Below are 14,085 nucleotides of genomic sequence, written 5' to 3' on the forward strand. Positions count from 1 at the left end.
GGAGCTTGAAGTATTTAGGAAAGGAGTAGTATATATGTATATATATTTTCCCATGATATATATCAGCATATCACAATATGGGTGAAAATTAGACCACTTAAATAATTATAACATGATAGGTCAAGGCACCAAACAAGAGTATTGTATGTACTTTGTGTTTGCTGGTGAAACAACAAACTAATTTGTCATAAACATGACAGGGTAATGTATTTGTAACATTTAAAATCCTAGTATTATTACACTAAGTAATTCATTCCTTATATACTATAGGTTGTATTGCCTTACATCGGTAAACAAATTCATCATGCAATGCTCTCTTTTCAAATATATTGATGCTGTTTCACAGAGCGATTATGTTCATGAACTTTCTCTTGGCAAACGCTAACCACCACTTGTTTGGAGTCCCGTTGGATCTGTATGCAACACTTAACAGTCTCCCACTAGTTTCCTCCCTTATCTGCTTCAAATAGTTCCTGAATAGCTCTGGGTACACATCAGTGAAAATATTAAATATATATTGCAAATAGGGAACTTGAAGTAATTATAAAAACACGAGAACGCTTAAATTCAGCTAGCTTCGACTTTGATAATAGTAACTGAGATTAGGCTTGACAGGATTTATGCAAAATATCTGAAAATTTACCCTATTTTATGCTATATGTTTATGTCAAATTTGAATTCTATACCGGAACTCACAATTGCAATGATTTGATTAAATGATGCTGCTAAATGTCAAGAGAAGCTGCAGGATTGTTGCAAGAGTTTATGTTTTTCTGTTCTAGGGTATATATTACCAAATTTCCAATACAGTAACTTATTAAGTAGGGCCGTAGGAGACATGAGGGGTGAAGGAGTCCTTCGCTAGGCTATCATCGTATCCTCATTCCTCACAAGCATTTACTAATACCTACACTGCTGTCCACTAAGAAAAATCAGAAATCTTCACCTTTGTATTTGTCATAAGAAATAAAAAGCCGTTAGGTAAAAGATAAAGTACATACACTCTTACCTGCTTCTTCCTGACCCTTGGGTAGAACAAAGAGGCCTGGAAATGGAAAACCAGACTCACCGGGCACAGGAACCTCTTCAAGACCCAGGTTGATGATTGCCTTGGTTCCTTCTGCCAGAGTTCTACATCCTTCTAGTTTCTTTAAAGCCACGTTGATATAAAACGTCAGATAAATAAGGAGCTTATCAGCTGAGCTTTGGATATCGAAGTTTCTGAAGAAGACATTGGCACGAAAGAATGTGATGGCTTCATCTACAACATCAGTTCCATCTGCATATATGTACTATGTGCATTAATATCTAAAAGTAAAGTAATACGTCAGTACAATAACTGTAATAAAGTTATAAGTTCCACCATTGTCATAAACTGGTGCCGGTCCCTTTATGTGGCTTTTTAGAGGAAGCAGAGGGCATCCACAAGCTTTAGTAACCCCTTCCTCGTTGACAAAACTGGAATGGTAAACCTGCAATCACAAACTGCAGCATTCAGTGTATATTTTAGAAAAAATAAAAGTAATATGCTTTACCTAAGAGCCCTATATAAATGTAAAAAAGTAGTTTGGCCTGTGAGTCCTCCTTAACCACTAACAATAAATTTATTTAATGACAGGAAGAAAGTTAGAACATTAAGCTTAGTATCAAACAACAAAGTATATCTCATATTAAGCAATGGGGAAGGAATGCACTGGAAAAAGCGTTCAATCAGCCAGGAAGATGGAAACAATATAGCTTGAAAGAATCAATTCAATCCATCACACAAATGTCCGCGGATGGTAACAAAAGAGTATTGCTAACAAAAAAAAAAAAGAAGCCCAGGATTGGTAACAAAAGAGTATTGCTAACAAAAAAAAAGTCCAGGAACTAAAGAATATATAACCCTTTATGTACCAACTAATGCTACAGATACTGTTTACCTAGTAAACCAAAAGACATAGATATCTTTATAAGGCTGACCACCCTTCGCTTATTTGCAGTCCTTAATGTATCATTACTCTACTAGGCACTAGCGACACATAACTACACAATTGGTCCAATCTATACCTCCCTGTCATTGTAGTGATATTAGAATCATCAAGTGGTTGTCACGGGATATTTTTTTTGTTCTTTTCGCTGTTGGCCCTTTTGGCACTTCACATTTCAGTGGTCTATTTTACCTTATCAGTCACACTTTTTAAGAATGTGCATTCTCCTATGTTTTAAGTATACATTTTAAAATGTGCATACATTTACTTATACAGTATCACTTTATTTTGATGACAAGTATGTTTAAGAGTAGCTGATCTCGAATTGTGGTAGAAGAGTCGGGCAATATAGAGGCCTGACAACGGGAACACATAACGTGACCCTGCAGACTGTGTCAGCGTGAAGCTGCAATCCAGAAATCAGCTGCACATGGAGCAGGCTGTTGCGCATCACTATGCCTCCTGCAACATTCTGCTGGACAACAAGTCCTCTATCCACCGATCTACATACTTGATGAACTTAACTACTTATTCTTAATGTGCTTATTCCACACGGTAATAACAACCACCTCAATCAGTCATCATCCCAGGCCAATTTACTTAAAATGTAGGAAATCGTTCACTTCCCCCTTCTTCAACAACCTAATAATCGTTACGATATCATCGAGAAATGAACAAGCCCTTCCTATCATATTCATATATCCTCTACAACTAACTAATATCACCAGATCAGGAAATTGATAAAGACAGTAAAATGCACATACAATGAAATCGGAAAAAACTACAAGTAAAGGATCTTTACCATTATATTTTAACAGCTGGTAATTGTATATTTCAATCAGCGAAAAGGCAGGGGATCTAAAGAATTGAATAATTCAGTCCATTAATCCAGCAAGAGCATCTGCAAATTCACATTTTTAATGAAATTTCAAGAACATTAGTGCAGATTAAGTAAGAACAATATATATATATACACACACATAATCATATATGTGAATACGAATATGAAACCCACCTTCATCTCCACATTCCAAGCTGGGTTTGATTTTAAGAAAGTCCTGATTACCGAACTATCCTTCATAAAACAAACTTATAAAGCAGATCCAGTCGGGTCGGATGCGAATGCCAAATATATTTTTCCTTAATATCTTTTTATAAAAATACATGGGTACATGTAGGGTGAACATAAACCCGTTCAACCCGCTAACCCAACCCAAACCGACCCTTTTTTAGGCCGATTAACCCGACCGTTCAAAATCGAAAAATAAATGGGTTATTTTTAAAAAACCCGATTAAGTTGGGTTGGATCAGGATTTTACAGATTTTAACCCTGAACTAACCCAACCCAACCCGATTATATACATATATATAATATTTACATATCTATTTTATATTTTTTAGTTTATCTCAATCAATCTTTAACCTAAATTTGATTTATCTAGGGTGTGTTTATGCATTTACAACAGCAATATGAATAATAATTTTAAGTATCTCGATAACTATAAAATGTAAATGATGACTTTTGGAATTTGAACATGGTTAATAATTTGTTAATGAACTGATATACACCTTATAAATAAGAGTTCATAACTGAGTGTGTATACAACAATTTCCTATTATTTCACCATTGTTCAAATGTTTCACCAATGTAATAGGCTTCCCTCTTCGATTAAAAACTTACGCATCGACTAATATTGGTGAATGATTCATGGAAACTGAGTAACTATAAATATGTATGCCGACTGTTACTAGCTACCGGTGTGCGAGTGAGTATTTTTTTTCCTGTCGCGATGAATGACTAAATTTTTATTTATTATGATTTTCGCAAGTTTAACCCAAACCAATCCGACCCAACCCGAATTAATTGGGTTGGGTAGGGTTGAGTTAGATAAAAAAAATTCAGTTAACGGGTTAAGTTTTTATTAACCCAAACTAATTGGGTTGGGTCGTTTTTTTTCCAAAAACCCGCCCAACCCAACCTATGTTCACCCCTAGGTACATGGTCAAAAATATTTTTTGATCGGATATTTTATCTCGTATACTCATATTCTTCAAATGAATATAAATCATTTTAATTGTTTGGTTATATTTTTTTATAATTGGTTTTTATAATACATTTTTATATTATACATCATAGTATAAATTATAAATATAATTATCATGTATTCGTAAATATTTTTTATATATTAATATGTGTTAATATGTTTTGTTGATTAATTTTAATTTTTTTGTACCGTACATCATCAAATATTTTTAGTGTTTGAAAGATTTAAAATTAGGAGACCTCCACATTACGAGTTAGTTAATATTAATTTTTTTTTCTTTTTCTTTTTTAGTAAAAATAATCTAGAAATGATAAAAAAAAATATAATCAAAATATTGTATTACAAATTATACTTATGTTTACTTATCATAATATAGTACCGCACTTTATAAAAAAGAATTTAGAACATAACTTACATATTGTTGAAAATTTAAATATATTGTAAACAAAAAAATTGAAATTGAAATCATTTTATTAAATTTATAGAAATTTTGAATTATGTAAACTCCGGACTCCAATATAAAACAATTAACTTTTCTGTTGAACCTGTATATTTTATATTGAAATTTCATTATTGTTTTAGTTAAAAAGATTGTAATGAAATGATTAAAATTATTGGAGACGGAAAAAAAATATCTTACAAGTTTATTAGTCTGCTGTGCTGAACGAATTTCATATTCTTGATTTTTTTCCCGACCACAAGAGAACAAAGTATCATCAATCTAGTCATGTCGTAGAGTGTTGCTGCAACAAGATGCTGTGCAGTGTGCAATGTGCATCTAGTACATTATCTTTGTTTTCAGTAACTCATGTACACAATAATCATCACATTCGACACCACGGCGCACACAGATTACAAACTACTACTATTACATTGCAGATCAGATCTTTAGTTTTTTACGTCCTCAAATACAAGGCTTTGTAGCCAAAAGAATGATCAAATCTTCAATGTCAAGCCTACCTGTACATAGAATTTCTGCAAACACAAGCATAAATCCTGATAAATACTGAAGTCGGAATTTGCTTATATTAGGCCTGCAAATGAAGGAGGAGAAGACATGTATGGATCGTTGAAGACCGGTCTACGCTGGCGCACTAGGTCGTTGATATCTTTAACGATGTCAAACACAGCGTTAGGTTTTGCGAGTTTAAGTGCATTTTGTGACATTCTCTGCAGTTCATCTGTTTTGGTACTGAACCATTCTGCGACTATTCTCCCTGTTTCATTAGCATTTTGTGTGAAAACTCCAGCCCCGTTGTCAACTACGTAAGGAACATTCCCTTTTTCCTGTGTGTCAAAGGACATGATCGATAAGAAAAGACCTCTTTCAAAAGTATAAAAAACAATAAAAACTATCACTCAGTTAGGAACTGTTTATAGCTTTGTGGTCATTTTTTATTTTAAACATGTTCAGATAATGCATACTTATTCAGCCTTTAGCTTGATCGGGGAACCAGTTCTATACTTTAACCTGGTACCAGTCCTTGATTGGAGTTCTAGGTATTATCTTTTTTGGGGATCAGGCTGAATCATTCTCAGACATTAGATTTACAAGTTATTGTCTGCTTACTTGACCAGGAATGAAGTCGTTTAGAATAATTGGCAGTCCTCGAATCAGTGCCTCTGCAATTGTACCAGGTCCAGCCTAGAAACTCAAGAAATATAAGTTCAGTCTGCTTGATAAAGTAACTTGGTGGAGTCTTTGCAAAAAATATACATAAACCTACTTTTGTAATAATGCAGTCACAGGCATCCATCCATTTTTCCATCTCGTTTTCATATCCTCTAATCTATAATGAAGAACAAAACAGAAGTTGAAATACCAGTATGATTGCACTTGCATTCTAATTTTGAAGATCGTTTATGTGAGAGGAAAGTGTTACCTTAATCGGGATTTTCCATTCCAATGATTCTAGGGTAGAAGCTAAAGCCTCATTCCGACCACATATAACAATCAATTGTCCGATTGGTTTTCCAACTTCTTCGTCGAACAGAGTTTTTCCAAGAGCCTTCGCGGTTTCCTCTACAGGACCCATCCCTTCACCACCCCCCATCAGTAAAACTGCTGGCAACTCTGGATCCATTTGAAGTTCTACTCTTAAGTCAGGCTATATGATCGAAAAAGTGACAGTAAGAATGTAACCACATGCAATACTGATAACATTATATGAAACTCAAAAACTGAAAGGCACAATATGAAAATACTCGTGTTTAAAAAAAGTGTCAAGCACCTACTTTAGAGAAAACTGCTTGGCAAAACGACGGCCTCACTGGCAAGCCAAACACACGTGTCTTTGATTCCATTAGACCATCTAGCACAGCCCTCCTAGCAACCTCATTTGAGGGGCAATAACATCGATTGACCCTCGGATGAAACCTAGTACAGAATTGAATTCTGGTTAACACTTGCAAAAGGTTAGTGTCAATATTTAAGGAATTGAATGTAACAACTAACCAGGTGCGGTGGCATGTATTGAGGTCTGTAATGACTGTGACAAATATCACTTTCTCCTGTAGCCTCTGCCATTTAAGAACGATCAGCGGTATATGTTGCATAAGAGGATGAACACTGATGATGATGTCAGGCTTATACTCCATTAGCCCTGCCTCAACCTCCCTTTAATTGAACAACGAAAAAGGATTATCTAATCAATAAGCTGTTCTCAACGAAATTAGTATAGAGTCACAATGGGGAAACTTTAATAACTGTTTACAGCCAAACAGTAGTTCACAGAAACAAAAAGAAATTAAAAAATGATTTACTCAACCACTTGATCAGGTGATTAGTGGTTTCTGACCTTAGTAATCAGTAATTAGTGGTTGATGACAGTGACAACTGATTACTGGAAAAATAATCACCAAAGACAAACAGAAGCAAAAACTCCGTAATTGTTTGTCATTTAGTAAAAGCTCTCCTAAACTTTTAAAAATCAGCAAGCAACATAAATTATAGTTTATGCTTTAATTATTTAAGTAATCAAACTTATGCATCATGACAATTGAAAACAAAGCCATGTTATATACACCAAGTAAAAACCAATAATCAAATGGCTGGCATATGCTGAGCATAATTAACAAATAATTAGGTTAAGATACATGAAAGGGAGAATATACTTTGCATAATAGGCAGCAAGAGCAGCAAGGTAGAGACCATGAATCCATCGCGGAGAGGTGCCATGAAAAGCCACCTTCCAAAGCTGGACATGCTTCACCATGAATTTGTACTGCGATTCCATCTTGTTCAATGGCCAACCCGTATACTCCTTCCACACATCCTTCACAATTATCTGATAATAAACATTGAATTAACAGTGATTGTGTAGACCTTAAGATTTCAGATAGACTGGTTCTAAACATGATATCAGAGCTCAGGTTTGCTTACCAAAAAACACCACAAATTATAACTGAAATTGTCAGTTCTCCTAAAACCTTAACGTGACAAGTACCATGTCTTATGCCTATATGCTAATAATTTCTTTAAATGCACAATATTAATACTAAGCTAATAATGAAAGTAATATTGAGAAAGTACCCTGTACTGATCACCAAATTGTAGCTGAAAGGCGTCACGAATGGCCTCAGCCGAAGCTCGATGACCGCCGCCAGTATCGCTCATCAAAATCAGCACATTCTTGGTCCTTTCAGCTCCAATTTGCACCATTTCCATGCAACCATCTTCTTCATGAACTCCATACCTACTATTACTATACCTTCTCTGTTTTCTACCCCCAAAACCATGCACTCCAACTCTCTCGAGCACCGATTTTCTCGACGTTGCCACCGCCATAACTGAACATAAATGTTTGTATTTATGTAGAGAACTAGAGAAGTAACACTTGGCCTGGAGAGATGGTTTACCGATGGGAAATAAGATGGTGAAGATGTTTCAGTTTGAGTGTACGGAATGGATGAATTTTAAGGTTAAATAGTGAGAGTGTGGGGGCGTTGATGCTGTGGAATTATGCTGTAATGAACAGGCAAGAGTAGCCTTTGCGGAATGTTCCAAGCTCAAGATTCGGATCTTTCTATAATTCTATATACTCCACCTTCGCATGTGACGTCTAGTTCTGTTTTTTCATTTCTGTTGGAAGTTGAAACACGCAAATTTTATGTTTAGTTAAAAGTTTCTTTCCGGTGATATAGCAACAACCGGCTCCGTTTTCAAATATATTTGATTTTTTGATGCAGATTTTTCAGTGCATTAATCTTTATATTTAGAATTATTATTTTTCAAATATTTTATAAATTAAAATATAAGTTTAATTATTTTTAAAAAGACGGGTTTAAAATTAATTATTTTACATATGCAGTCAATACTCTTAGAACAACTCCAACCATCGAAAACCCTTAACTAAAATGTGAGTTGTCATATAAAAACAAAAAATATTGATAATTTGTGAAAATATCACACTCCAACCTTATATTCCATTATTTATAATTATAAACAAGCTCCTATGATGAATTATATTTATGGAACCTCTAAGGTTTATAAGAAATTTGTGGTAAGAATGTAAATTATTTTGTTATCATATTGAAGTGATATAGTATTATATTTATAACATTATAAAATATTAATAACATATTATATTTAAATTATAGTAATGAATATAGTCAATATCACAATGTTTCACGGCTCAGCAAATTTTAATCGATTAGATTTTATAAATCATCATGGGAGATCCGTCACCAGACTAAAATAAGTGATTGTTACCCATTACAGAAGATTATCGCTAGAAAAATGACCAGATGGTGTCACTTTTTTTGAGCAACAGAGAAGCCCACAGGCCGAGAAGAACTAGGATAACATACATGAGGGCCTAGCCCAACATTAACAGCCTAGACCGGAAGAAGCCGAGCAGGGTACTATACTACTATGTTGGGCCGATCTGATTTGAAATCTGTTTAAAAGATTTAATTCATTTCTTTAGGCTTGAGCATGCAGCATTCAAGAGGAAAGGATACAGTACATGGCCAATAACATTAGGCTTAATTTCCTTTCTTTGCACAGCTCTGTTCCATGCATCTATCGGCCCATCACATGAAGGCCCATTAGAAGTATTTGAGGAGATATCCACTTTAAACTTAGGGCCGTTTGGTTCGCTTCGGGGAAACGGAATGGAATCTAGAAAGGCAAACGCTGAGAAAGGAAAGGAATGATGCTGAATTGTTTTACCTGTTTGGTTTTGTTGCAGAAACGGAATGTAAATTTGTGTGATTAATTTTATATTCGATTTTTTTAATATTATATAATTTCAAAAGAGTTAAATGTATTCATATCTATAACAAGATAATTTATTTACATTCTAATAAATTAATACAATTTATTTAGTCATACTATTAATTTTTTAAAATAAATTAACATGTGAATTATGTCACAATTATATTTAATTTAAAAAACTAAATTAAAATTATTTTTAATTCTTAAAAATACTTTATATGATAATCTTGTATTTTCATTGTTTAAAATATGAATTATAACTCAAAATAGAAAAAAGGTGAGGAAATGGAATCCAAATACCTATTTGGGGGTGGGGAATGAGCTAGGAGCATTATTGGGTAAACCCATTACTAAAAAAAGGGAAGGGAATGTTGATTTTTACAAACAAACACGTATAAAGGGAATCAATCAGGTTGATTACCTTTCCATTTCCTGAGTACTGTACACCTAAAATGTCTTTTTTGATCATACGTGACTAATATTTAATATTTTTTGATCATACGTGACTAATATTTAATATTTTACACATACAAGATACAAAATCGTCTCTAAATTTAAAATAGATATTTTGTTGATAGGTATATTGTGTAATCTGTATACGAGGTCGATGATCTTTTATAATTTGTATATGTATTAAAACTTGACCGTCTTTTTAAAAAAAACACTAAAATATATATATGATTGGTCAATCTATTGATCATTTTTTTTAAAAAAAAGAACAACGTAAATAAAGTTATTTAGCAAGAAAAAACAGAAGTACGGTCATTCTGTGAATCTGTTCCTTAATTCATGCCCAGCTAATTTTACATTTTCTACAACAATTATTCAAATTTCTGAAGAACCTCAGCATCGAGCATACGGCTAAATACATGTCTGACGTAGCTTCAATGTGCTAGGAGAAAAGGTGATGGGTCAATCTAATTGGACTTTATCTCCAAAAAGCAACAACAATTCCCCGAGTCATAAAGATGACAAGAAAATAAAAAACCATAAAGTATCAATTCCAAATTTCAGAATCATCTATCGGTTTGATGAAAAGAATTCGAATAGAAGAAATAGTAATATAAACTAAAAATTCCCTGCCAAATCATCTCTTCCACCTTCTAGATAAATAATAATTTCCATCTTGCACCTGTCAAACGGCAAATAACAAGAATAAAGAGTTATTCAACTAAAAGGAAAATTCTCGAATAAATAATTTTCGACAAGACAAGAAAGAATTCAAAGAAAGCATTGGTGTGATATGTTGTATGGGCTGCGTGTTACTTTCATATTAGTAGTTGCACTTGTTTCCGCTGCCTAATTATTTTTATGTCAGTATCATCAAATGTGTTTCTCATGCTTTTTGACCCTTTGTTGTTGCGTGAAGAGCATAGTATATATTTCTTCAATTATTTGAATTCAATGTGACAATAATTAAAAATTCATCATTAATATACACTACGTGCAAATATGTTATTGTGTCAAGGCCACAACCGTCAGTGGACCGGTTTGATTCATATCAACTTCTCATCAGTGATTTAAGAAACAGTACTTCCTCCGTCCCAAATTACACGTGTTTTTTGAAAAAATTACGCATATTAAAAAAACATTAATTAGATGATATTTTCTCGCTTGCATTAATAAAGACTTTTATCAACTCTATCAATTGTTAAAAAGGATAATTTTGGAATATTGACAATATTTTTGCATCGAAAACTAAAAATAAACTTGTAATATGGGGAAAAAAAAATTCCAAAAAAAACATGTAGTGTGGGACGAAAGTAGTATTCTGTTTACTACTTGATAAGGGACCTCCTAAACAGCGGGTAATCAACACTGAAGACTTGACTTCCCCGTTGACACCTTTACCTGGAATGTTATCGTTAGCCTCAGGACGGGATCGATCATGTCATATAATCCACCCCGGAGACCAGATTAAACCCGTCAACTCTGTCACCCATCTGGCGACCCGCTGTCCGAGGTCTTGAAGCGGACATCGAGCCCGTCATCTCCTCCCAGCCGGGTGACACGACAAAGATCACGTGATGCCTTGCGGGAGCCGCGTTCATCCTTGCAGGTATAAATAGGGGAAGCAAGAGAGTGATCTGGTAAACCTAAATCTCTAGTCTAATTCTCTTCTCTTAGAAAACCAAGACTGATTGTCACGCCGAAGGCGCGAATCGGACAACACCACCGATCGAGCGTTGTTTTGCAGGAACACTACCCTAGCAGGTGCACCACACGACGAGAAGAAGAAGAACAGCAAAGAGACACCCAGGAGTTACAAAAATGGCCTTATCATTTGGCGCTCCAGGAAGGGGGTGGATTCGAGGAAGTTCCTCCCTTGACCTTTTCCCTGAGCTACAAAGCGTCTGAGAGGTTGAGATCTGTTCAAGGAGCACCAGCAAAAAGATGGATCCGTTCGAAAAAGAGGGCAAAACCACAAATTTTTTAGATCCGGTAAAAATCGAGTCAACTTGCAGCCACCTCAATCTACTGTCTAAATCAAAATAGCTGAGGGACAGAAGCACAGAGATTCAATTAGGGCTCCAACCCGGAAACTCGGTGTGACTCAGTGAGTGAACCCGGCTTGACAGTGAATTCAGCGAGCCACTCAACGGGTCAACTCAGTAGCTCAATCAGGAAGCCTCTCTCTCTCATTTATGTGTTTATGTAATCTTATGATTGTTATGCACATCTAATTTGACTTGCTCAGCTTGCTATTTAGCCCTTTAACAACATTTTCAAAAAATAGATTGTTTTATATGCTGTATAATTTTATTTTCATATGAAATTTGTGTCTGAAGTTGTTTTAGCTGCAAATTTCTATCTTTCTTCTGTCTGTCCATTGTCTAATTTGAATGTTTTAGTTTTAAAAAATTATGCTGCTATAATTGGTTCAGACTAGGAATTTTTCACAATTGTATTTATTTTATTTTATTTTATCTTTCTTAGTGCTCCACATCCGCCAACAATTATTACATATACAATAGTTTATTGTGTTCATTACATTTCATCGCACGATTGACACACTTATTCTAGCCTCCGAGGTGATTAATCACATTGTCTGCAGTGTTGATTTGAGATGGCATCACAATATTTTGAGTAATTGGGTCTGAATAATTGCCTAGCAACCCATATGACACTATGCTCATGCACTTAGTTGACAATTCTGATAAGTGCCTCCCCCGCTCTAAGCTAGTTATTCTTAAGAGTGCAACCCTGCTACTTAAGTTGTTGATTTGAAGATTCATTTGCGATATGATACTAAATTATATTCAGCCGTATCAGCTGCCACATTGTCATTTCTTAACACATGAAAACACTTTTCATTACTCGTTATAAAGAGTCATGATGCATTTTATGACTGTTTGATCATGGCTGCAACATTCTAAAATTTTGTCATTGGTCATTTTTATGCACATTCACTGTTCTTACGTATTCGAGCACCTTCAGCTGATTGGTTGATGTTAATATGGCATACTATAATTTTCTAACCAATGGGGACAGGTTTGTCATACCAGTTTGATGTCAAGTATCTGCAGACAAATGAGGGGACGTTGGCCTAGAATCTGCAGTTGTTTTGTGCCCCGTCCTGTATCCCGGATCTATCTTAAGTAGTCAGGCAACACATGTTAATTCCAGGGGCAACCTCATGATTATGAAAGTTGCAGAATTCGAGAGCTCAAAGAGTTTTGTTTCAAGGACACCAGGTCATCCGTTTCTCAGCAAATTAATTAGATTTTTGATCTTCTGAATATATTCTCTAGTATTTAAAATTACCCTTGCATGCTCTGCTGACTTGACGCAACACATAATTTTAAACAATTGCTGATTAAGAAAATTTTGGGAGCTTTTTAGCTAGTGTGGAACATTAGACCTCATTGCAATTGATGAATGTTTTTAATCTAAATAGAAATTAATGCTTATACAGAATTTAAGATACAACCAGCCAATTCATGTTGTGTTCTCATATCTGATAATTTGCTCACTTACCAAATACCAAAATCTGCACCTATTTTTCCTAACATCAGTTCTCTCTCTATTTTTGATGTACATACTTATTGCAACCAGCTATGCATATCTGTTTGTGTTAATACTTGGAGCAATTGACTCGTTAACTATCTTTGTTGCGTCATAAAGAAAATGATTGTCACAACTCACAACTACTTATTTGAGATGAATTTATTTTTTTACTTCCCTGAGCAGAAGGTGATATTTTATCATCCTGCGAATAACTTGCTGAATAATTTTATGCACACATTGGATAATCTTGGTAAGCCTGCTAATTTATTTTATCATAAATTTCACAAAGAAAAAGAGGGAGTACATGCCCAAGTACCTGTCCTGGTAGACCTTAATGTCTGCATTTTGCATTATAGCTCTAAAGTAGCATCACAATCTCTTGATTACTCGCTTGGCATCCCGATCATATTATGGTCCTGCATTTGCTCGCATAAGACTCATTTTAGTTAATGTCTCCCCGGTTTATTCAAATTTGAGTGTGTAGAAATAGAGAGCTATGATCTAAGCTCAACAACGGAGCTTCCTTTGGTTTACATCAGCTGTAGAGACATTTATATCTATGATAATTTTTATAATACTACAGGTATACAACTCAAGGTATATGCAGTATTTGTATAAAATTCTTGCTATACTGCAAGTATCATTCTGATGCATATCAATTGTCCCTAGCTATTCCTAGTATTTAAATTTACCTTTGCATGCTCTGTTGGCTTGAAGCAATCTCAAATGCTATACTTGCGATATAAATGTCCTGTTTATAGAATAAGTAGCACTAACTAAACAATATTCGTTCAATATCCTTGCCTTGGGATGATTAGAAACAACTCTATAATCCTATCATTAC

General features: G+C 34.6%; 2 protein-coding genes across 3 annotated transcripts; both read right to left on the bottom strand.

Annotated features, from left to right (window-relative positions):
- Window positions 1-78: 78 nt before the first annotated feature.
- Window positions 79-3,110, bottom strand: LOC108214202 (actin-related protein 2/3 complex subunit 3). 2 transcript variants are annotated; one of them, XM_017386050.2, is made up of 5 exons: window positions 2,986-3,110; window positions 2,773-2,871; window positions 1,364-1,472; window positions 1,010-1,279; window positions 79-483 (listed from the first exon to the last, which is right to left on the bottom strand). In XM_017386050.2, the coding sequence occupies exons 2-5, from the start codon at window positions 2,773-2,775 to the stop codon at window positions 341-343; spliced, it is 525 nt and encodes a 174-aa protein (XP_017241539.1). In that variant the 5' UTR covers window positions 2,776-2,871; window positions 2,986-3,110; the 3' UTR covers window positions 79-340. The 2 variants fall into 2 exon arrangements, with proteins under 2 accessions (XP_017241539.1, XP_063944825.1); XM_064088755.1 differs by having other exon boundaries at window positions 1,002-1,279.
- A 1,691-nt stretch (window positions 3,111-4,801) lies between these two features.
- On the bottom strand, window positions 4,802-7,939 carry LOC108211851 (monogalactosyldiacylglycerol synthase 2, chloroplastic). Its single transcript, XM_017383560.2, has 8 exons — window positions 7,548-7,939; window positions 7,130-7,302; window positions 6,471-6,632; window positions 6,251-6,392; window positions 5,899-6,123; window positions 5,743-5,805; window positions 5,586-5,660; window positions 4,802-5,302 (listed from the first exon to the last, which is right to left on the bottom strand). The coding sequence occupies exons 1-8, from the start codon at window positions 7,800-7,802 to the stop codon at window positions 5,039-5,041; spliced, it is 1,359 nt and encodes a 452-aa protein (XP_017239049.1). The 5' UTR covers window positions 7,803-7,939; the 3' UTR covers window positions 4,802-5,038.
- Window positions 7,940-14,085: the final 6,146 nt, after the last annotated feature.

This window comes from Daucus carota, chromosome 3 (genome assembly GCF_001625215.2).
Source record: "Daucus carota subsp. sativus chromosome 3, DH1 v3.0, whole genome shotgun sequence".
NCBI lineage: Eukaryota > Viridiplantae > Streptophyta > Magnoliopsida > Apiales > Apiaceae > Daucus > Daucus carota.

What these genes read in the sequence shown, in the direction of transcription:
- LOC108214202 (XM_017386050.2), bottom strand. An exon ending in GGCACCAGTTTATGACAATG is followed by an intron (nt 1,280 to 1,363) that starts GTGGAACTTATA and finishes ACATATATGCAG; the next exon opens with ATGGAACTGATGTTGTAGAT. An exon ending in CAAGGGTCAGGAAGAAGCAG is followed by an intron (nt 484 to 1,009) that starts GTAAGAGTGTAT and finishes ATGTGTACCCAG; the next exon opens with AGCTATTCAGGAACTATTTG.
- LOC108211851 (XM_017383560.2), bottom strand. Translation starts at nt 7,802, where the DNA reads ATGGCGGTGGCAACGTCGAGAAAATCGGTGCTCGAGAGAGTTGGAGTG. An exon ending in GCCAAGCAGTTTTCTCTAAA is followed by an intron (nt 6,124 to 6,250) that starts GTAGGTGCTTGA and finishes TCGATCATATAG; the next exon opens with CCTGACTTAAGAGTAGAACT. An exon ending in GTGACTGCATTATTACAAAA is followed by an intron (nt 5,661 to 5,742) that starts GTAGGTTTATGT and finishes TTGAGTTTCTAG; the next exon opens with GCTGGACCTGGTACAATTGC.